Genomic DNA, 22,849 nt, shown 5'->3' with positions numbered 1-22,849 from the left:
TAATTATTTTTAAGTTTATGTTTTTTTCGTTTTTGTTTCAATTTGTTTTCACACAGAGTTTTACATAATAACAAAGTTGTTTTTTTATCGAAGAGTAAAATGTTAAATATAATATATATTTAGATATATATATATATATATATGTATATTTGCCAATTGCAAAATAAATTGTTTTTTGATTTTGTTCTCATTGTTTTTTGAATATAATTCTTTTTGATTTTTGCTCATCGTCTTTCGTTTCCATCGTTTTTTGATTTCATGCTCGTCTCCTCACTTAACTCAACATCATTTTTTAATAATAATTAATTTTCAATGCAATTTTGAATTTTGTCTTACAAACTAAACGCTAATAAGAATGTTTTGTTGATGTTTTCATATTTTTTATTTTAAGGGTTTTTGAATTTTGTTTTTTTGGGAGTTTCGCTTAGATCTAATAAAATGTTTTTGATTCTTCTCCAGCTCAACAGACGTTTTTCATTTTTGTCTGCGGCCAAAATTTTGATTTATGCTCATTTTAAAGGTACGTTGCAAGTTCATTGTAAAATTGTTTACTTAACCATGTATATACTTAAACTTATATATTTTTCGTTTTTCTTTTTATATTATTCATTTTGTCAATTTTGATTTTGTGCTTTATTTGTGTGCCACAACAAAAGTAATTGAATTAAATGATAGCAAAATCAATAAAAACCCAAGCCAACATCTAACATCAGCCTTCATGTGCCGCAGTAATATTGAAATATTGTGAGATTGCTAAGATTGGCAATAATGTGATTTCGTTTAATGGCTGCAACGCTTAAATTTGCATACAGAATTTTTGGCAAATGGTGCAAATATAATATGTGGGGAGGGGAGGTAGCAAAACACCCTCGGAAAACGTGACAATGTCACAAGTAAATTGCATTTTTCATTTTTCACATAGCACTCGTAATTCGTATTCCTTCTTTGCCTTTGCCTTGCATTTATATTGCATTTTCCCTTCGCACACTTTTAAACATGCAAATTGTGGCAGCAACACAGACACACACACACATACGATACTCTTGCCACCCCACGTTGCACACAGTTTGAGGCGGGTCGCGTTTTTGGCAATTGCCTGGCCCAGGATTAGGACAAGCACACAATGCCAACTATTATAAATTGCCATAAAAATTCAATAGAAAATATAGAAAAAAGTTCGTATTTGCATGAAGAGGGTGCAATTCGGATTGGCAACCTTCTTTCTTGAGGGTTGTTTGCGATATTTTTGTGCCTGGACAACGGATATCAATTGGCATGCTGCAGATAGTTAGATGTGTAATTGCAGTGAGTGAGAGTATCGAATATCTTTAATCAATGAAACTGAATTTGCATGGCCACGTGACAAATAATTAACGTCGAGATGCCTGAGGGTCGATAGCTGGATAGCTCGATGGACACTCGCCGAAATGTGAGCGCGATTTATGAAAAATATTTTTAATGAGCATTTTTCGTTTCATCTACATTTCTCTCAGTAGACTTTGAATCAATTGTAGATTTCCATGCATTGTGCACAGTTTCTTTTTTTTTTTTTACTATTTACTACCAGCAGTGGCAGCTGCTTGATTTGAATTTTCCATGGAAAAATGCTCAGCTTGACCCACACAACGGCTGCATTTGACCGTGTGCGTTTTTCTATTTTATACTCTCGCATTATTGTTGTATATATTTTTTATCGCTGTTTTCACTAATCATTTGGAGGGTATTTTTTAAGCAAATAGACTAATCAGCGTTGCTCTGTGTGCGTGGGGGTTGAGCCGGAAGTTGAAGTCTCTACGTTTTTTTTTTTTTTTTCATGAGGGTTGCATATGATAACCGACTGTAAATTCCCGACATTAGATTCGAAATCGAAGCTAAGAAGCAGCTGCTGCTCAGTATGAAGGCATTAACATGTTCTTTGCTTTGTTGACAAATTTCATTTGTAAAATTCAATCAAATAACAATTTCATAATTTCATCGAACTCTAAAGGCGTTCAACCGGCATGAAGCATGAAGTGGCCCCTATACCGAAACCCAAACCCAAACCCAAACCAAAGTCACACACTTCTTTAAAAAAGAATTAAGAAATTGAGTGTCAATTGTGGGCAATCAGTGACAATTTTTTAAGGGCTGCGATAAGATTGAAGTACAAACTCGAGTCTGGCACGCTTTGGCTGTGAAAAATGTTTGAGGCGAGGGAAATGAAAAATCAAAATCGAGTGCATAATAAATCAAGTGATATAAATAAAGAGAAAACTCAACTCAAGTTTAACACATGTATTTTTTTTATTAATATATACATTACAAAATAAGATTAAATGGTGCAAATAATTATATTTAAATGGTAAATAAAAAATTAAAAACTATTTTCTTATTTTTTGATAGTATATTGATTATTTCTAGTTTATTTTTTTGTTATATGGGTTTTCTTTGTTGTTTTGGTTTAGTATTTGAACAGCGACGCAATTGCTAAAAGGCACGCAGCATTTTAAAAAACACACGTTTTTAAAAAATAAAATTATAAATAGCGAAATTAACGTCGCTGTTCAATATATCTATTATTTTGTTTTATGATATTCTACAGACTCGTCAAAGTATCAGCAGCTAGAACACATTTTCATAAAGAACAAACGCCTTAAATACTACAAAATAATATATGAAAATGTGTTAAAAGTTGCAGTAATTCGATGAGTCTGATTCTGGATGCTGTTAGTTCGGATTGTATATCATCTATAAGCTGTTGGGAGAGAGAGCATCGCTTTCAGCTAAACTCACTCCCAGCCTTTGACTAGAATGAGCTTTATGGTTATTATTAATATTTGCGACTAGCATCGTAATTTTTGGTCGGTTTTGGGTGCGTTTTTCTTTTGCTTTGGAATGTATATACTTACAATTAAAACTAAACTTGTATAGCAAATAAAAATTATTTAATACTTTCAACTAAAGGCTAATTCAATATATTATAAATTGTGGTGCTTTCGCTTTTTTTTTGTTTATCGTTTCTTTTTTTTTGTGTATGGCATGTTTGGTTTCTTGAGGTAAATTCACTAAAAATTTCATTTACTTCTGCTCTATATATGTTGCATTATTTTTTGTTTTTGTTAAGCATAAATGTTCATATTGTTATATAAATTCATTTATTTAAATTATTGTTTTCAAGTCCGTCTGAGGTAGCATTTAAAAATGTTTTTTTTTTTTACTTCTTTAAATTATTTTGCATTATTCATCGTTTTATATTCACTTACTTTTCATATTATTTCTTTATATTTATTTATTCAATTTGTTTAGTTAGGTATATTTAAAAAGTACTAATGGTTATTGTACTTTTTGCCCTGAGTTGTTCGTGTTGTTTTTTGCCTGCTGCAAATAAAAAACCTTTACTGGCGCCTTTCTTTCTCTAACGTTCCATTCTATTACAATTACTCTACTAGGTATAGCTCCCCTCCTCCTAACTTCTCTCAACTTTATATGTACAGTGTGAAGTTGTGTGTGTTTTGGCAATATGTGTAGCGAATTATTGTGAATTATTTTGTGCTGGAGGAAAGATAAAGATTCCTGACACAAAAGTAGTTGTAATAATTGAATTGTATAGCTAACATATTTTTTTTTGTATAGGATAGTCTTGAAATAAAAATTGTGTGTTTTTATAGAGCAGAAATGAATAATTTATCTACAGTGTGAGATTAGTTAAAGATCGTTTACTATTGGAACTCGCCTTAGAACTACACCTTGTTGTCTCTACTTTAATTTGTGCGATTCAAAAGTCGCCTATTTTTTGATTTTGAGCAAATTTGTGCATAGAATTTCCCTTATATGCTGAAGCTTGAATCGTGTACCTCTAGTTTGTACATATAACTAGTTAGCACTACTAAGTATATTCTTTTTTTGTGTTTTTAGTTTTCGTTATCCCAAATCCTTTAACCTAAACGCACCGAACCCAGCCATATACATAGTATCGATTATTATTTGTGTAATGTGGCTATGGCTACTACGATATATTGTTTTGGTTATATGTATATATCCTCTACGATCCACACGCCTTCCCTCTCTCTTTCTATCTCCAACTTGCTCCACACTCTTGTTTCTCTTATGAATTATGTACGTATTTAAATTTCCTTTGACTAAGTTCTTGCTCTTCCCGTTTACGATACGTTAATGGCTTTTAAAAATTACTATTACGCATAGGAACTTTGATATTTAATCACTAAAGATATCGATATATGTATGTATTATGTTTGTTTTTTGTATGCTATGGTATGTTTTATGTTTTATGTTATTCTCCACTTATGATCTCTTTTTTTGTGTTTTGTTATCGGTTATGGATTTATAAAAAATAGTGTTGATGTGTTGCCAGCTGAAACGGACTTGTTATTGTTGAGGTTATAGATATTATTTATGTTTTTTCGGGTTCCATGTTATACACAAAACTCTTGTTGTTCATTTTTCTTTTGATTTATGCCAACAATTTGCAGATCTCGTATACGAGACTGCAGTTGTTGTGTCTTCAGTTTTGTCTTCTTTTTTTTTGCTTGTATATTAACTTTAATAATGAGCTCAACTAATATGCGCACTCAGTCTTTTGTAGTTCCACTATTTTGTCTTGTCTTCTTGTCGGTTAACGGGCAGAGGGGGTTTTTGCATTGGTATGATTACTGCCGACCAGCACTGTGGTCGACTTAAACAATCGCTATAGCGCAATGACATTGGCTGCAAAGGTGACTAACGCATTGGATTAATCTGGTTTAGCGAACAAGTTAGTGACAGTTTTAGCATGAGCAATTATAGTGGGCAGTCATTCAATCATGCTATTAGTTGATAAATTATTTAATATATCAACATATCATGCAATAAATAAAAGTCTTTAATTGCTCAGCCAATCAATTACTTAGTGAATCACTCACTTATGAATAAGTTTCTTCATCGCCATTCTAATCAATCTGTTGACTATTGGTTACATAAATTTTTCTGATATTCTTATATTAATCTTTGCTTTCTAGGCAACTGATTTAGCAATGAATTTATATGATTTTTCTGACTTTTAAATAAAGGTTTTTAGCTTTTCTAAGATTAATCCTTGCATTATAGCCAACTTGATCAATGATCATTGCATTATCTTTTGTCCTGTCAAGTAATCTATTGACTATTAAACAAAAATATTTCTCAGATTAATCCTTGTTTTATAATTAATCGATCTATCAATAATCATCACTGTATCGCTTACTTTGTTAATAAATATATCGACTGCTAGATTCTCAGCTTCTCTCGGATTAATCTTTGCTTTCAAGCCACACTTTAACCACATGTCATTGCGCTACAATTGTGGTAAATGGTTGTCTTAACAAAACGGAAGGGATTTAACTTACATACGCTGGCAACACCTTTAGTGTTGTGTTGTGTGCTGATGAATTCTGTTGGGTTTTCACCGTGTCGTTGCTTAGGCTGGAGTCAGCCTGAAGCTTAACGTGGTCGTCTCCGAGGCGCGCATGCGCACCGGCAAATAGACGAGAGCGGGTGCAAACACACCCTCGGCATCGCCATCGACCGGGGCCAAATGGAAGGCCTGCATCTGATATGCCTCCTCCGCCTTGATGGGCTGTGCATAGCTAGCGGGTTTGCCGCTGCCATTGGCCAGATCGCTGCAGTTCTCAAACGGCGAAGTGGCCGCCGAACGTTGGGCGCCAAGCCCATTCGGTGTGCCTGGCTTGGAGCTGCTACGTCGTGGCGTCGGAGTTACAGTTGCTGAACGTGGCTGCTTCGGTGATTCGACCAGAGACACGGCATTGGCCTGGCTCAGTTCTGGCGAGGCGTGTGGCGTTGTGGGCGTGACCGTGGGCGTCGGCGGTGTGCGAGCAGCCTTGATGCTACTGCTGCTATTACTATTACTGCTGTTGTTGTTGTTGCTGGTGGTGGTCAGGTTTGTGGGTTCGTTGTGCTGCTCCACAACATCACTTCTATCCCGACTCGACTTGGTTCTGGCCTTGCCCTGTACCAAGGCAAACGATCGATCGCGATCAGCGCGCGGCGGCTCCGCTTCGGCAGCCAAATTGGCATCGCCATCGCCTCCGTTATTGAGCAGTGCATGCGAACGCTCGTGGATGAAGAGGAATGCATAGTAGGGTGTGGTGAAGGGGCACAGCGAACACTGATACTCCTTGAAGCGTGGCGTCTGCTCAAACATGCCAGGCAATGGCAGAGGCAGCGGCATTCCTTTGGGCAATCCTTGCATCTGGCCAAAGAGTTGCTGCTGTGCATTTTGTAGTGCTTGCGCCAGATTGTTGGCTGGCAAATTGTTGGCAGCAACATTGGCATTGCCGTTGGGTATCTTCAGCGTGGGACTGTTCGGCTTGCTGCGACTGTTTTGTGTAGCAGCAGCAGCAACGGTTGCTGCTGTTGGTTGCTCCAACTCGCGCAGCTTCTCGACGCCAGCGGCACCATGTTCGTTGAGCAGATGCGTGCGCAGCCACTTGAAGCTGCGGAATTGGCGAGCACAAAGCGAACACACTTCATTGTTGGCATTGGCATCGCCAGCCAGCGGCATCTCAGCGTCCATCAGCTGTTGTTGCTGCTGCTGTTGCTGTTGCTGCTGTTGTTGCTGCTGCTGTTGTGCCTCGAGTTTGACGCCGTTTTGTCCACGCGGTTGTGGCAACGGAGCCCCATCCTCGATGATGCCGTGCGTGTTGTGTTTGTGCACGCGCAGAAAGTATTTGCTGCACAGCTCCTTGTTGCAGATATTGCACACAACGCCGCCAATCTGTGCTCCGTTTTCGATCTCAATGCCGTGCATGCGTTGCATGTGCGTCTTCATGAAGTACTTGTTGCACAGCTCCTTGTTGCAGATCTCACAGTAACTCGAAGTGGGCGTGATCGTGTACGCAGCCCTCGGCGGGCCACTTGCGGCGCCACCACCAACTCCAGCGGCTGCTGCAGCTGCCACTGTGGCACGCTCGGGCGTGTAGAAGCCTTCGCGCAACGGGCTGTTGCCGGGCATGCGACCCAGATGCACTTCGGCGATATGTTGCTTGAATTCCTGCGTTGTGGCAAAGTCGCGTTCGCACTGCAAACAGCGCAGCTCATTCGGCGTGGGCGTGGCTGCCGCATGCGGCGAACCAGCGCCGCCCAACGGCGACAGCTTTAGCGGCAACTGTTGCTGCTGCTGCTGCTTTTGTTGCTGCTGGTAGAGCATGGGATGTCCCTCGGGCAGCAGCTGGCCGGCGTGTTCGGTCATCAGATGAGCACGCAACGCATATTGATGCTCCAGCTCGCGACCACAGAGATGACAGGGCAACGGTCGCTTGCCGTTGAAGTCGTTGAGCTGCTGCAGCATCGATTGCAGCTTCTGCAGATTCTGCAAACCCATTACCGAATTGTTGTCTGCTTTTGACTCTGGCATTGACTCTTCGTAGGGCTCGAGCTTGATGCGTTTGCTTGGCTGCTCCTCTGATTGCAGTTCCTCTTCGAGTTGCTGTTGCTCCGGCTCTGATTCAGCTAATTGCTGTTGCTCTTGTTGCTGCTGTTGCTCTTGATCGGCTGCTGCCTTGGCTAGCATCAGATTGAGTGGCATGAACGGCCAACCAGCGGACATGAGTGGCTGCTGTTCCTCTTTGCCACTCAATTGCAAATCATCTGGCGGCACAAACACGCCGTGACGCTTCCATTTGTGTGTGCGCAGAAAGTAACGATTGGCGTACTCCTTGCAGCACAGCTCACAGAATGCCTCTGGCAGCAACACTCCGAGACGTCGCAGCTTCTCTGGCGCACAGTTGGCGTCGCGTGCCTGTTGCTGCAACTGTGGCGGCAACTTGCGCGGTTGCGGTGCAAAGGGCAGCTCCTCCTGCTCGAGTGTGAAGTCCTCGCGAAAACCTTCGGGTAGCTGATACGGCTTAGCTTCAGCTGGGAGAGGCGCATCAAGCAAAGGTTCCAGCTTCACTGGCGCTTGGGATTCATTCGGGCTGCCGCGTCGCTGTTGCAAGGTGGGTGAAGGGGCAGCTGCACCAGCTGTGGCTGCTGCTGCGGCAGACTCGTGCTGCTTGGCGCGATGTCGACGCATGGCAAAGACGTTGGTGAAACGTTTCGAGCAGATGTCGCAATGTACAGTTGGTGGTGCTGGTGGCGTCAATTGTGGCTCTGGCTTTTGTGGTTGCTGCTCGCGTGGCATTTGCAGCTGCTGGAACATGGAAGTAGCGCCACCACTGCTGTTGCTGTTGTTGTTGTTGCTGTTACTGTTGCTGTTGCTGCTGTTGTTCATGCTCATGCTGCTGCTGTTGTTGTTACTGAGGCTGTTGTTGTTGTTGAGATTGCCGAGACTGTTGTTGCTGTTGTTGCCGGGCGCACTCAAATCGCCAGCTGGATCAAAGATGCCATGCTTGTTGGCCTTGTGTGTCTTTAGAAAGTATTTGTTGCAAAACTCTTTGTTGCACAGCTCGCAATAGGCTTCCGGGTTGAAGATGCGCAACGGTGGCCGATTGAGTCCTTCGACGCCTGTGAAGCCGGGCATGCCCAGGAGCGGCCAACCAAGAGCTGCGGCCTCAGGTGGAAAGCCAAAGCCGGGCGGCATGCCTGGCAAAGCAGACTGTTGCTGTTGCTGATGTTGTTGCTGCTGTGCCATGGCCTGCAACCAGAGCTCGTGCTCCTTGTTGCTGCCTGCATGTCCGTTTGCAAGTTCGAGCTGCTGCTGCTGTTGTTGATGTTGCTGTTGCTGTTGCTGCTGCAGTTGCTCCTGCTGCTGCTGCAACTCGAGTTGCGTTGGACTGTCGGCACGCTCTAGCTTCACTTTGAAAGAGTTGAGCAGCTCCAATGGCTGCTCGCCCGACTGTGGTTGCTGCTGAGGTGGCGACTGTTGCTGCTGATGATCCTGCAACATGTGCAGACTCAGCTTGAACTCGGTCTCAAAGTTCTCGCCGCATTGCTTGCAATATGTCTGATAGGGATTCAACATGGCATGTTGTTGCTGCTGTTGCTGCTCCACTTGCTCCTGCTGCTGCTGTTGTTGCTGTTGCTTCTCCTCCTCTGATATGTCTGCGGGCTGCAACTTTTGCTGCTGCAGCAACTCGAATGTCTGCTTCAGCTTAACTATCGACTTGGGCAGCAGCATTTTCGACAGCTTCTCCTCATAGTCAATGACCGCATTGGACGTCGCATCGTTTGTCTCGCCAGCAGCCATGGCCGCAGCAGCAACAGCTGCTGTTGCCTCTGCTTCGGTTTCCCCCTCGCCGCCGCTCAAATTGAGCGATTCAAGGCGACTGGGATTGTGTTGCTTGCGTCGCTTTTTGGCCGCATCGTTCAAGGCTTCGAGTAGCTGCAGCTGCATGGCTGCTGCATTCGCTGCTGCCGCTGCCATTGCGGCCATTGCCGTTTGATCCAACTCGCCGCCCTCCTCAGCGTCTGCCTCGGGTTCATCGTCGTCGTCTGCCTCAGTTGTGTTGCTTCCCAGTTGTGTTGCCTGTTGCAGCATTGGCGACTTTGACTTTGATTCCGTGTCCAAATGTGGTGACATGGCTGCTGTGGTTGTTGCTGCTGTCGCTGTTGCTTGGTTGCTCGTTGCAGCATTTGTTGTTGCTGTGACTGTGGCTTCATGTGTGTTGTTGTTGTTGCTGCTGTGGTTATTGTTGTTGTTGTTGTTGCTGGTGGTGGTGTGGTTGTTGCTGCTGCTGCTGCTGTTGCTGCCGCCGCCGCCTCCTCCGCCGCGATTTGTGTTGAGTGTGGATGAGTTGGAGACATCGGAGAGCGCTGTGTCCTCGCTGCTCAGATCCGGCGGTGGGGTGGCATATATGGATGCTGCCATTTTGGATGATATTACTAAATTGAATAAAGAGAGAGAGAACAAATGTGTGTGAGGAAAGCGCGCTTTAATTAAAGGAAGCCCCTAAAACTAATTGGGTGTCTAAAGTTGCGGGAAGCTTAAGCATGCCAGCTGAATACGAGGGATTTGATTGGGTTTAAGTACGAGAAGAGCTATATATATATATATATTTGTGTGAGTGTATGTTGGTCACATGTGCATGTAAGAGAGAGTGAAATGTGGAGAGAGGAGGGGGCACAAATCTACGGTATGAATAGCCTGAAGCTTAAATCGTGTTATGCTTCGTCTCCTACATTTCCCTCTCCTCCCTCCGCCCCGCTTATGTACTCAACTTGCCTCCACAAAAGCATGTTGCCAAAAATGCTCAACACACACACTGACACACACTCGCTCACACACACAGCTGCCTTAGAACATTTTGTGTCTCATTTCCTTATGCGCTTAATTTCATTTTTCTTTTGCCTTTGCTTTCGGCTGCTCTGTAATTTTTTTCCTTCTCTTGGCACTTTTTCATTTTTGTGCAAATTCTATGAAAAATTTTTCCATTATGTACACAAATACATGCGCACAGCTAACACACACACATACATGTATAGAAAAGTTTTTGTGTGTTTGTTATGCGCCCAGCTGCCAGCCCAGTTCAGCCACCCAACCATCCCCCCATCCACCCACACACTGGCCCACACACACACATCAACACACACACACTTGCAACCCCATTGCCGCACACGAAAATTTATACAAAGTCATCCGATTTAAGGAATACAAATTTTGCTTATTTTGTGCGAAGCACACACAAACTTTTTTCCCTCCTCCATCTCCTTCCATCACATTCATCTACCCACCCACACACACACACACACACATTTAGTCAGTGTAATATTTGCCAACCCGGCACAACGCCCCCGCGCTCATCTCTCCCCGCTGGCCCGACACCATCACTTGAACTGCGCATAAAACTTATAAAAATTTTCTTCAACATGACTTGGTAAAATAAATTTGATTCTCAAGAAAGCAAAAGGAAGCCGACAACGACACGAAGACGGCCCCACAAAACAAGTGCGATGAGAGGGGGGAGGTGGCGACTTGCCTGGGTGGTTGGGCATGTAAGAAGAAGAAGAAGAAGTAGAAGTATAAGAAGAAGCGGACAGGCGGCTGCCAGGCAACGTGTGGCAAGGGGCCAAGGCAAAGGCAAAAATGTCGAAATAAACCGAAAAAAAAAATATATATATATAATTTTTTTTTCCTATTGCTCGACTCAACTGAAGGCAGAAGAAAAATATTCTCAACTATGCTGCAGACATAAATTAAGTTTCCATGGTTGGAAATTGGTTCTCTCGTAGATTTTGTTGCCCTTGTTGTTGTTCCTGTTGTTGTTGTTGTCGTTTGTTGTTGTTGACTTTGCTTTTATACAATTTCTGCAGCAGAAATTCAGCTCTCCGCCCGCCTTTTGGTACTTTGTGAGGAGTTAAGCAAAAATGCCTGCCAGGATGTGCGCCATTTCAATGTATGAGTGTGCACGTGTATACTCGTGTGTGTGTATGAGTGTGGTTGGGATTTTTATAAAGCCTAAGGTAGTTTGATGTTATTTTATTTGATTTTTTTTTGCGCCTGCTCTTCGCTTCGTCTGCTTAAATGAAAATGGCAAATGCCGCAGTGTAAACAGCGCCGTAACTCAACTACATATACATATGTAGCTGTATACATATATAGTGCTAATATTAGACTGAAACTAAAAGACAAAGACAAACGGCGACTAATTGGCAAATATTAGAAGAGAGTTGCACTTTTGATCACGTTCTCATTAATATGGTTGGCAACACTTAATTATGGAATGTTGAATGTAAGCTCACTGCTGTGAAACTCAGGAGGGCATTTTAAGTTTTTAGACGTACTCATTAATGTAAGCTCACTGCTATATAACTCTGCGATGTTTTAAGTTCAAGTTTCGCGATTCGTTTCGTTCACTTCAATTTTGTTTTCGTTCAATTTTTTGCGCGGTTTGTAGTCGCTCGCGCATGCGCAGTTCGTTGCTGCTGCTCGTGTCCTGCCAAGTGGCTTGTTCGTTTTCAACTGTCGCATGACGCAGCACAAAAAAAAGATTGTCGTCAACCGTCATAAGCGCAAAATCAAAACAGCAATAACATTGATACTAAAATCACACACACACACACAAATGTATCAATACACACCCCGCAGCACTTTTAATAGTTTTCCCTACACATACACACATGCATATGGACAAAGCAGGCAGATAGCTGCTACCCACAGCATTTTTTCCAATGCTTTGCACCCAAAAAACCTCAATAAAACACCCCAAAATATCAAAAATCAAATAATTTCCCTTAAAAAAAAAAATTGATGTGCGCTCGCTAACAATAGAACGCGACAAGCGAGCAGCGCTGCCCGGAAAACCATTATTGCTCCGCCCCTTTTTTTCAAATTTTCACTAACCACCACACACATACATAGAGAAATGCTCGCACTCGCTCACACACGTGAAGTCTGTCTCACTCACACCAGCAATGTTGACTTTTTTCTTCGTGCTCGTGCCAATTTATCAATGCTCGATAGTTTTTCAATTTGTTTTTCCAGCTACCGTTCTCGTTTGTTGTTGTTGTTGTTGTCGTTGTAGTTGTAGTTGTTGCTATCGCTGTTGTTGTTATCGTTTTTGTTGCTGTTGTTGCTGTTGCTGTTGCTGTTGCGCGCAGTTACATACATTTTTGTTATTCTAATGTATTCAACATTTTTGTGACTTTGTAGCGACATTTCGAAGGGTGCGGCCCCTAAAGACTGAATCACAAAGATTTCTGTTATTCTTTTTGACTATTGTACTCATATCTGGGCAGTGAGTGGATTTGACAACTCACACATTCATGCATGAGTCTTGTACGGTTTTGTGTTAGTTCTCCCAAGATGCTTTTGTCCGCTCTTCTGAACCCAAAACTGATTAAAGCAATTGCGCCCGCCTCTGCAGGCAGAATCTTTTCACGTCCTCCCCCCTCCCCAGCCTCACTTGAATATTAACATCCGAAATAATTGCCTTCTTGGGTGCGGAAGATGAAAGGCACACACTCGGAAGTGCAGCGCAATTTTTTATGGTTGCCAACAGGGGTAGAAATTACGGCAATCATATCTCTAAGAAGGTTGTAACAGTTAAATAATTGGTTATTTAATCTCTGCTCCCTTTGAGATGACAGCTAATTAGGGAGTGCAAGAAGTCAACAACTTAATCTTATTTCAAAAAAGAAAAATCACGGAACGGATACTGCAAGAATTTTCTTAAAGCGAAGGGGTAAGATAGGGTAAAAATGGGAATAAAAAATGTTTTTTATTTATTTATTCTTTGTCATAACATAGAATGTGATGTGACGCTTGAAAGTGCAGCCAGAGTGACTGGAGAGGAAATAGAATAAGAAAAACAAAGTATAGAAATAATCTGTATTTCAGCGCAACATAAAAGTCAGGATGTATTTAAGGGAAGTATGATTCAACATATATTCAATATTATTAAAAAATGATATAACCATAAGAACTTAAGATTTTAAGGCAAATAAGTTCACTAAGATAGAATTTGAATGTTTAATATCCAGGATAAAAAAGTAACTATCTTCTTTTATGATATATAATAACACCTTATATAAAAGAAAAATCAATAATATAAAATAATTTTAATTAAGTAATAAGAACATGAAGTTACAATTGAAATATTTTATTCAATATTAAAAATATTGATTAAGAGTTGTAATCGTTAGAGCATTCAAATTGATCATTTTATTAACTTGTTAAATCATATTTTTGCTTTGCATAAAAAGAATACAAAAGAATGAAAAAAAGGATAATTTTTTTTTTTGTTTTGTTTCGCTTAAAAAGGGCACCAAATTTATTTATACCAAGATAAATATTATAGCCATCTATTCCGACTCGTATATATGTGAAAGTGCGCTGCTATTTACAGAAAAGCTCCCCTGACATTTGCTATGCAATGTTTGTGCTTTTGCTCTGGGATTGATAGATTGATTTTGACTTTACAAGATGCTCGCATGTGTGTGTGTGTTTGATTGTGTTTGTGTGTGTGTGTTCCACCCCTTTTGCTCCACAAAACAAGCCCCACAAAGTGAGCGCCACACACATACGAATTTCCCCCATTTTACCACATGACAGCATGAAAAGCGAAAGTGACTTGCCAGGTTCTGTCTGTCCGTCCGTCCGTCTGTCTGTCTGACTGTCTGTCCTTGTGTTTGCTTGTGTGCTTGTCTCTCTATCTGTTGTCCTGCCACGCAACGAGTTCGCGAGTTGCGTTGCGTTTTGTGCCAAGTCCGATTCTCGCAACGAATTCGGTTTTGAAGACATGCGCAAAGCACACACAACGCATCCGCTTGGCTCTCTCTGTCTTTCTCCCTCTCTCTCTATCTCTCTCTCTCTGGCATCTCATATGTGAGCATGTGTGTGCGTGAAATTCGAAATTGCCGGTTGAACGAACCAGGCGTACAAAATAGCCGCAACAGCACTAAGAGCAGGAGCTCCAGGAGCAACAGCATTTGAAATTCATTGGCCAGCGTCGTCGTCGTCGACGTCGTCGTTGTCGGGCATCGTCGTCCTCGTCCCAGTTGTCTGGCCACGTCTAGTGGTCAAGGTTTGCTATTGACTTTCACTTTCTCCCACATGTTCGGACCAAATGTCCACTGCACTGTGTCGTTGTGGTCGGAATAGCCGATGCCGGCACTTTCACTTTCGAAATTACTCATACGCACACAAACACAACGCAAGCGACAGCGACAAGTGGCAGCCAGCGGAGGAGGGAGGGATTGGGTCAGGAGCAGAAGCAGAAGCAGGCGCATGTCTGTTGCTGGACAACAACTACACGTGTGCACGCAAAACGAAAGCAAACGTAAACAAAGCCCACTTGAAAACTTTCCAGCTTACAATTATGTGTCCTTTGGGTGTCAACAAAGGTAACTCACAACTATAAACACGTAAACTCAGTGGCCAACTGTCGGCTCGACCTACACAATTACTATTATAGAAATTTAAAACCAAGCGCGTTGAACCACCGCCACCGTTAAACACCCGCCCACTCCTCCACACACATGCCATGCAAATGGATCTAGTCCCTGGGTAATTACGAATTGAAATTATTTTGGGACCGGGGTGCGTGTACTTTTCTTTTTTTCCCTTTTGACGGACACCCGTCGCAGGATATGATTGATATACTTATGTGCTTGTCGCCCCATATGCCACACTCTCTTTACTCTTCCTACTCTACATTGACACCCCCGCCCAGCTGTGGCATGCAATTAATATTTTTGGTGAAAATCAAATTGAAATTATTGCTGGCATTCGACATCAACCCCGAATTTGAAAAGTGTTGCCCTCACTTTTGTAGGCGGGACACTTTTGGTTGGGTCGCTTAATGGACTGATGGATTTTTGGCTTGTTCGACAAATTGATTTTAGAATGAAGCGCATTGTGGTTAGTTTTCTTCTTGTTGTTGTTTATGTTATTTCAATTCTTGTTGAGTCACTGATGAATATCATTGTGTTATTATTATAGTATGAGTATTGCAGTTATATAATATTATAAATTGCAATTGTGCATGATTTGGCAATGATGAAATTCGTGAAACCTCGTTAGAAGCAAGAAACAAGTTAGTTTATTTAGTGAATGACGGTGCAAAATTGTCTAATTTGCAATGCGAAATTCTATAATGCAATTCTATAAATGCTTGTCCTCAATTTACATGCGTTATTAACAACATTGCGTTGAACAAGGTTCAAAAGAATTTTAAGAATGTGTTTATTTTTAAGTATAAATTTTCTTCTAGTGAATTTTCAGTTTTGTTTTTGAGTTCGAAGTTGTATTGGTTTTGTTTTTCAAGTATTTAATTATAGCTTCACTTAATGGAATTTTATACGCTTTGTTTTGGACTTAAATTATGATGATGTTTTCGTTAATTTGCTTATTAAAAGTAAAAATATTTAGTAATAAATTTAAAGAATTTTAATAAAGTGTTGATTCTAAGTACTCATCTGTACTTTCATGTAAGTGAATTTAGCCATTGTTTAGGGTACAATTGAATTTTTATCTATCTTGAATTTCCTTACAGAATTATACAACATCTCAGGACAATATTTTATGAAACTCTAAGAATGTTTAAGAGCGTTTTAACTGTTTTCAAAAGAGTATATATCTGAGAGAAACTCAACACAAAAAAAAAGAAACTCTAAGAACATTTATCAGTAAAGTTTAGTAGATCAGTTTACAATCTTGTCTTGCGCTTAAAATTTTATCCTGCTCATAATAATTTTAAAAGTTTTAGTAAAAAAATATTTATTTTTAAATTGTTTGTTTATTAACTGTTAATCAGTTTAAATAAGCTTCACCTACTTCTCATTCAAGTAAATTTTAATTACTATATCCTGTTTCCAATTTTCTTGTTTAGTGCTCAATCCAATTTTCAGTCTAAATTTGAAATAACCTTAACCCACATTTTTCTACAAAACTAATCAAAATTATCTTAATACTTTCGCAGTTATCAAATGATTATTTATAGCCCATTTTGAGTGCAATCGAGCTGCCAATTTATATTTTGCTGGTCAGCATCGATGCGCCCAACGTGGGCGAAGTGTTATCTTAAAAATGGAAGACTGTTACTTGTTGTCCCCTGGGACATGTGTGGGTGTTTAGTGCGAAACCATGTGCGGATGGATGGATGGAATGCTCATTAAACTATCGAATACACACGCACATACTCGAATGTACGTCATAGAGAGCATAGAGAGCACCCTTCGAAATGGAATTTTTGTGCTGTTCTTTACAGTTGACTTGCTGGCTGAATTTCCAACATTTCTGCGTAACGTGCTCATTAGTAACGAAATCTCATTAGAAACTAATGAACGAACGCGTTGGCAACATAACTGCAATAATAACACACTTACACACACACACTCTCATACATACACACATACACAATACTCCCAATTATTTACTAGTTCGCCTGCTCGCTCAGTTAAATTTTTATACATATTTTTTGCTTCATTTTCACTTTCACATCTTCGCTCGCATCGAGAATCGGAGAATGGCGGACGAAGTGAAAAATTAATTTGCCCAGCATTATTTGCCGTTCGAACCGAAGCGCGACGAGTAAAGTAAATCCAACAACAACAACAACCAAAATAAAGAAGAACAAGTAAGAAAGCTACAGTCGAGTGTACTCGACTGTGAGATACCCGCTACCCATTTTGAATTAAAGAAATATATTTTGCGGTATTTTCTCAAAATATACCGAATATACTGCAAAAATACTAAAAATATACCAAATGGTATATCGACATAGTACCGCATTCAAAATATGCCATAGACGGCACAATATAGCAGATTGTCAGCCAAAGTAACTAAGACCCCTAGTAAGTAAGCGTTTTTGCCCATACAAAAGTATTTCTTTAATAACTTCCACAATTTTTATCTGATCGCAACCAATCATAACTACTATAGTAGTTATTATATATACCAAAATTCGCAACTCTAGCTTTAAAATTACGCTTGTTATTCGATTTTTTTGATTTGCGGGGGCGGGGTGTTTCATTCGGACAGACACACAGACGGACAGACGGACATGGCTAGATCGTCTCGGCTGTTGACGCTGATCAAGAATATATATACTTTATAGGGTCGGAGATGCCTCCTTCTACCTGTTACATACATTTCCTGCCGGCACAAAGTTATAATACCCTTCTACCCTATGGGTAGCGGGTATAAAAAAGAGAAAAAACGCCACACACACACACATGAGCCGACCATGCGGCGACCCTCAGTCGTCTCAGAAAGAAGTACCTCAGATCGCTCTATACTATAGTCTATAGCCACTATAGCCAGCAATTTGCCGATATTGAATTTCCAATGCATTGGAGACATGCGGCGACCCTCAGCCGTCTCAAATTTACTTCTAGAAAGAAGTACCTCAGAGCGCTCTATACTATAGCCGCGTTGCGTTGCGTCGTGTGTTGGAATTTGCCACAGCAGACAGTGGATGGCAAGCAATGTAAGAGGGGCATAGAGTAAAGAAGAGTCTTGGATTGCATTGAGTGCATTGTGCACCATGAGTAAAATGAGTAAAATCTTCTGCAGCCATAGCTATGGGGTTTACATGATCTTGCGGAATGCGTGGGTTCGTTCGATTTGTATTTGGTTTGCATGTTTCATACACTCCTTTTTAAAATTATACGACACTCAAATTAAAGCGGGTGTGATTTTTGCCCATTCTTCTACGAGCGACGAAACAATAATTTTGGAGGTGTCTTATAATTTTGGACAGGAGTGTATTTGCTTGGTTGACCGTACGCCTCAATGATTGGCTACTTTTTAAAGCAAGTGGATGACTAAACTGAGTACAAATATTTAGATTTCATTATTAAGCACCGCTGGTGTTATGGATATTTAAACAGTATCTCGGGTTTATTGCTCTCAAAGATCTGGAGCAGTAGTTGATATTGAAATCTTATATCTGGCCCTGAACCTGACCATTAAATTTACTGCTCAACTCTCCTCTCCGACTTGCCACGTGCTGCTGTCTCACGCCCATAACAATGTGGAAACGTTGGCGTTATAAATGATAATTAAAATGCATCAATTTATTGTTGTTGTTGTTGTTGCTGTTGCTGTTGCTGTGTGTGCAGCAATGAGGCCAATAACAGCCATTTAATAAATATGCTCAATCAATGTGCTGACCTGCAACAGCAGCAACAACAAAAACAAGTAAGAAAGCTACAGTCGAGTGAGCTCGACTGTGAGATACCCGCTACCCATGGTAAAAAAAAGAAATCTGGAAAATGTGCCCAAAATTGATACTGTATTCTTGCGTATTATAATATATATAATATATATATATATATACTTATTTTATGATACAATAATGTTATTGAATACAAAATTGGTTTTTGAAATATGTCGCCGCTCGAATCAGCTCCTGCTTCAATAAAATACTTTTAATTTATTAAAGCAAGACCCAGGGAACACCACGAGGAGGCCATTAAGTATAATGGGGTCTTTTCCGAAATCTAATTTCGGCAGACCTACGAGTCGACTTGTGCTGTGAACAAACAACACCATTATTCCCCCAAAAAGTGTTGTATATATAAAATCATAATTAATATAAATTAAATTTATAATAATAAACAAAAAATTTTGATTTCATGGACTAAAATTAAAATATTTAAATTAAATTAAATTAAATTAAATTAGGTGCAAATACTTTTAGAAATAGAAAAAAATCTAAACCTGATCATCAATGCTAACTAAAATACCACTATGATAGCTATAAATTGTCTCATATGTGCGTGCTGTGGCTCTGTTATCCCTAATATTTGAGCACGCCCAATCAATATGTGTATCATAATTGGTTGTGGACGTGTTCAAATCTAACAAAAACCTAAAACTATTAGCTGCCAAAAAATCGAAAACCCTTCTACATTCAGCAGATAGCTCCCGTAAACAAAAATTAAAATCTCCTAGCACTACACTACTGCTATCCAAAAATGGAAATCCCTGAAATAAATTTTCAAATTCAGTTTCGAACTTATGCGGAGGATATTTTGGACTTCTATATATAATGAGGAATCCTAAAGACTTATATTTAAACACTGCATACTCGAACACTGCGGAAGCTAAATTATTGGGGTCAGAATAATATCGTCCGCTTGAGCAGAGACTAACATTCTCAAAAACTTGATTTTTGGCGAATATAAGAATGCCTCTCTTTGGACGAGATCCACTAGAAGTCGACTGGCAATCAAGACGAATAGCACAACGGTAGCCAGGAATATCATACGATTCATTGGAATATGTAGAAGCCTCAACGAAAAATAGAAATTGAGACTGGAGCATTAACTGATCGGAGCAAATATCAGTAATGTGGCAATGTAAACTTTGTGTATTATGGAATACAGCATTGATTTTAGAATTGTCAAAGAGACAGCTGAAATGGGAATTTAACAATTTTGTGGATCTTAAACTGGCAAGCTCTTGCTCTACCACTGACTGACGGTCAGCTTTCGGGGCACAAATTGCCCAACAATAAAGAGGCCAGCCGCACTTGTGGCTCTACTACAAGCTACATACAAAGCTTCCCTTTGCATACCAGGAGTTGTGTGGACCACCACGTTGGTATATGTAGCACCCTGACTTTTATGAATAGTTATACCTTCTGCAGGTACAACTGGAAATTGTTTGCGGTCAATAGAAACTTGCTCATTTGAATGGTATTGAAAACTTTTCACAGTTTTCTGAACAGGGGTCCAAGAGGGTTCAGCACGATGAGTGCACCTAGATCGAGCATTAGTTCCAACACTTTCATCTAAGAATTTAATCCAAAGAACATGCGGGGAGTTGGATGTATTAAAACCTATTTCCATAAGAATACCTGAAGCTCCATTAACAAGACCATCTGCAGTATCTATATTGACCGTCATCATGTATTTAGCAGTGGTTTTCAAAATAAGGGTTGTGCAAAGCCCTTGAGTTTGAGATGTTTTGAAATCCTTTACGGATTCCAAGCATCTGGACTTAGCTTCTGAGTTAAGATGTGCAGCTTTAATTGAGTCAAGAGCAGTGGAAATGAACTGCTCCGTAGGTATCGAGTTTAACTTAGCAGTGTTAAAAATATTTGTATCCTCATTACGCAAAAACAAATGAATGGCATCATTAGGAAATTGGTCTAAGACCGAAACTCTAGCTCTAAGTAAATTAATGTCATTTATTGTCATTTGACCGGATGCCATGTTATTAAGCGCTAGCGCAAATGCTTGATCGTCTCGTTGTCGCATAATCTCTGTGAGCTCAAAAAACTTAAAAATATCCCACAAAGCAGACCCAAATATAGCACTGTATGGATCATGCGACGATGTAGTGGATTGGAAAATCCATCGATCTCCTACGGGACGTAGTTGTCTGAGATCGCCAAAAACAATTACTGAAATTCCTCCAAATGAGGTTTCCCTGTTAGCAAAAATTTGCTTAAGACGAGCATCTAAGTGAGATAACATTTTGGCACCGACCATTGAGATTTCATCAATAATTAAAAGCTTAAGATCTATAAACCTTGAGCGAAGTGTATTCAGTAAATCTGCACCTAAATCTTTAAAGGAGGACCCGGACTGATTCACTGGAAGTGAGAACATGGAATGCAGGGTTGAACCTCCAATTCCAAAAGCTGCTTTACCCGTGGGAGCACACAAAAGTATTTTAGCAGAGGTGGGGTCACATCCTGGCCTACTATTATATAGTTGCGAAAGGGAATGGAAAATAGCTGAAATTAATCTACTCTTGCCAACACCTGCTCCGCCTCCTACAAACTCATAAAAAATTTTCTTTTCTTTAGCATTATGCATTACATGCGTGAAATAAGTTTTTTGCTTAAGATTCAAAGATTTAACTATGCTTGCTAAGTCATCATGTGACATAATTGGCGGGAGCTTAATAAGTCGGATGACATTGTCCGAATCTTCGGGAACATTAACGGCATTTAAGTCCAAAACATTTACTTGAGAATTTATTTCAGGGATCGCCAAAGCCCTAAAATGATTATCTAAACTATCTGCCTGATCCCGTTCCTCAAAATTTCCCTCAGCTTCTATGGCCCTTCTAAGCACGTCTTCTAAATCCTCTAAAACATTATATTTCTTATACCTAAATCCAATAGATTCTAAGTTTGCTGCATACACGCTTTCACAATTAATACTAAGCAAATCTACCTCTTCATCCCTCCACGGAAAATATAACATTAAAAGTTCCCTAAAATAGTTCTCTCTGTCGGCATTCAGATTAAACTTCCTAAACCTAATAATTGGTTTGGTCCGTTCCCTAATGAAGCCACTACCATCACGAAGAGCCTGAACTGAATTTCCTAGGACCTCGTTTTCTCCATCACCACCGTCATCTGCATCTTGACGTGTTGACCGACAGGATTTCGCAAAATTATAATTTGCAGCAAAATCGGCTAAACACAGGCCTTCGAGACTATCTGGCCGCTGAATATAATGATCCAGCATTCCCAAAACATAAATATCGGTGGAATCTTCATTCATATTTTGGAGCTGTTGTCTAGATTTGAGCATTCGAACTCTGTGCTCTGGTCGTGACGTATTTATATAAACTTCTGCGTTGCTAGTCTCAGACAAACGCATTCCTAGACAACAGTAGGCGGCTTCCTGAGCAGAAATCTCAGTGCCGGAGATAAATTTGTGGCCAATATGTTGCAGCTTTTGTTTAATGCTGAAGTTGCCTCTGTGAATCTCGTTCACTGCTTCACGCATTAATTTGGAGATTCCTCTTTGGGATTTGTTGATATAATTAATTATATAACTGCAACAGGCATAGGGATCCAATATGAACTGAATATCCATATTGGCCCTTTGCATTGAGAGAATATGTTTATTGTAAGCGTTAACTTTAATGGCTGCAAATGTTCTCTTCAGAAATATTTGGGGCTTTTTCAAACCAGATCTCAATGCATATTTATAGTCCTCGTAGCTGAGGTTTAATTGTTGATGAGATAGGAAATTCTCAAATATGCTTAATTGACTTATAGAGTCAGAATCAAATGGGAAATTTAAAAGAGATTGAACTTTTTTCAAATTTTCTTGATGAAGAGAAATGTTTTCAGAGTCTTCAGCCAATGGCTGAAGAATTTCTGTTTGTGGCATGGGAAAATATGGAATACCGAAGCGACAAATAGAGTTACCTCTCACTTCACGCATACAAGAATGTCCGTGATTGTGCTTCTGATATTCAATATACTGAGCTAACTCAGTATCAGTTACATCTGTGGTAATGAATTGGTCAATAAATGAAATGACTGAGGCTATAGACAATTCATTTTCAAAGTCCACAGAGGGGGCATCTTTCAGCCAAAACATGCCATGAATATGAGGCGAACCTCGCTGCTGGAATTCAACACGCCAATAATACTTGAGAACGGGATGATTTTCGAAAACGCCCCCCTCCCTCTTCATAATTGTTAAAACCTGACGATATCTATAATCAAAATACCTTGCACAA

At 40.2% G+C, this 22,849-nt stretch overlaps 1 protein-coding gene across 3 annotated transcripts in view; it reads right to left on the bottom strand.

Annotated features, from left to right (window-relative positions):
- Positions 1-5,275: 5,275 nt before the first annotated feature.
- Positions 5,276-22,849, bottom strand: part of LOC117572463 (uncharacterized) — a 36,332-nt gene continuing 18,758 nt past the window's right edge. For all 3 annotated transcript variants that reach the window (XM_052004590.1, XM_052004589.1, XM_052004591.1), the window contains exon 2: positions 5,276-9,792. In XM_052004590.1, the coding sequence (XP_051860550.1) occupies positions 5,432-9,778 (4,347 nt within the window). In that variant the 5' untranslated portion in view covers positions 9,779-9,792 and the 3' untranslated portion in view covers positions 5,276-5,431. The remainder of the gene's footprint in view (positions 9,793-22,849) is intronic.

Source organism: Drosophila albomicans, chromosome 3 (genome assembly GCF_009650485.2).
Source record: "Drosophila albomicans strain 15112-1751.03 chromosome 3, ASM965048v2, whole genome shotgun sequence".
In the NCBI taxonomy this organism is placed as follows: domain Eukaryota; kingdom Metazoa; phylum Arthropoda; class Insecta; order Diptera; family Drosophilidae; genus Drosophila; species Drosophila albomicans.
The sequence above is the reverse complement of the archived record's forward strand: the minus strand, read 5'-3'. Positions and strand labels throughout refer to the sequence as shown.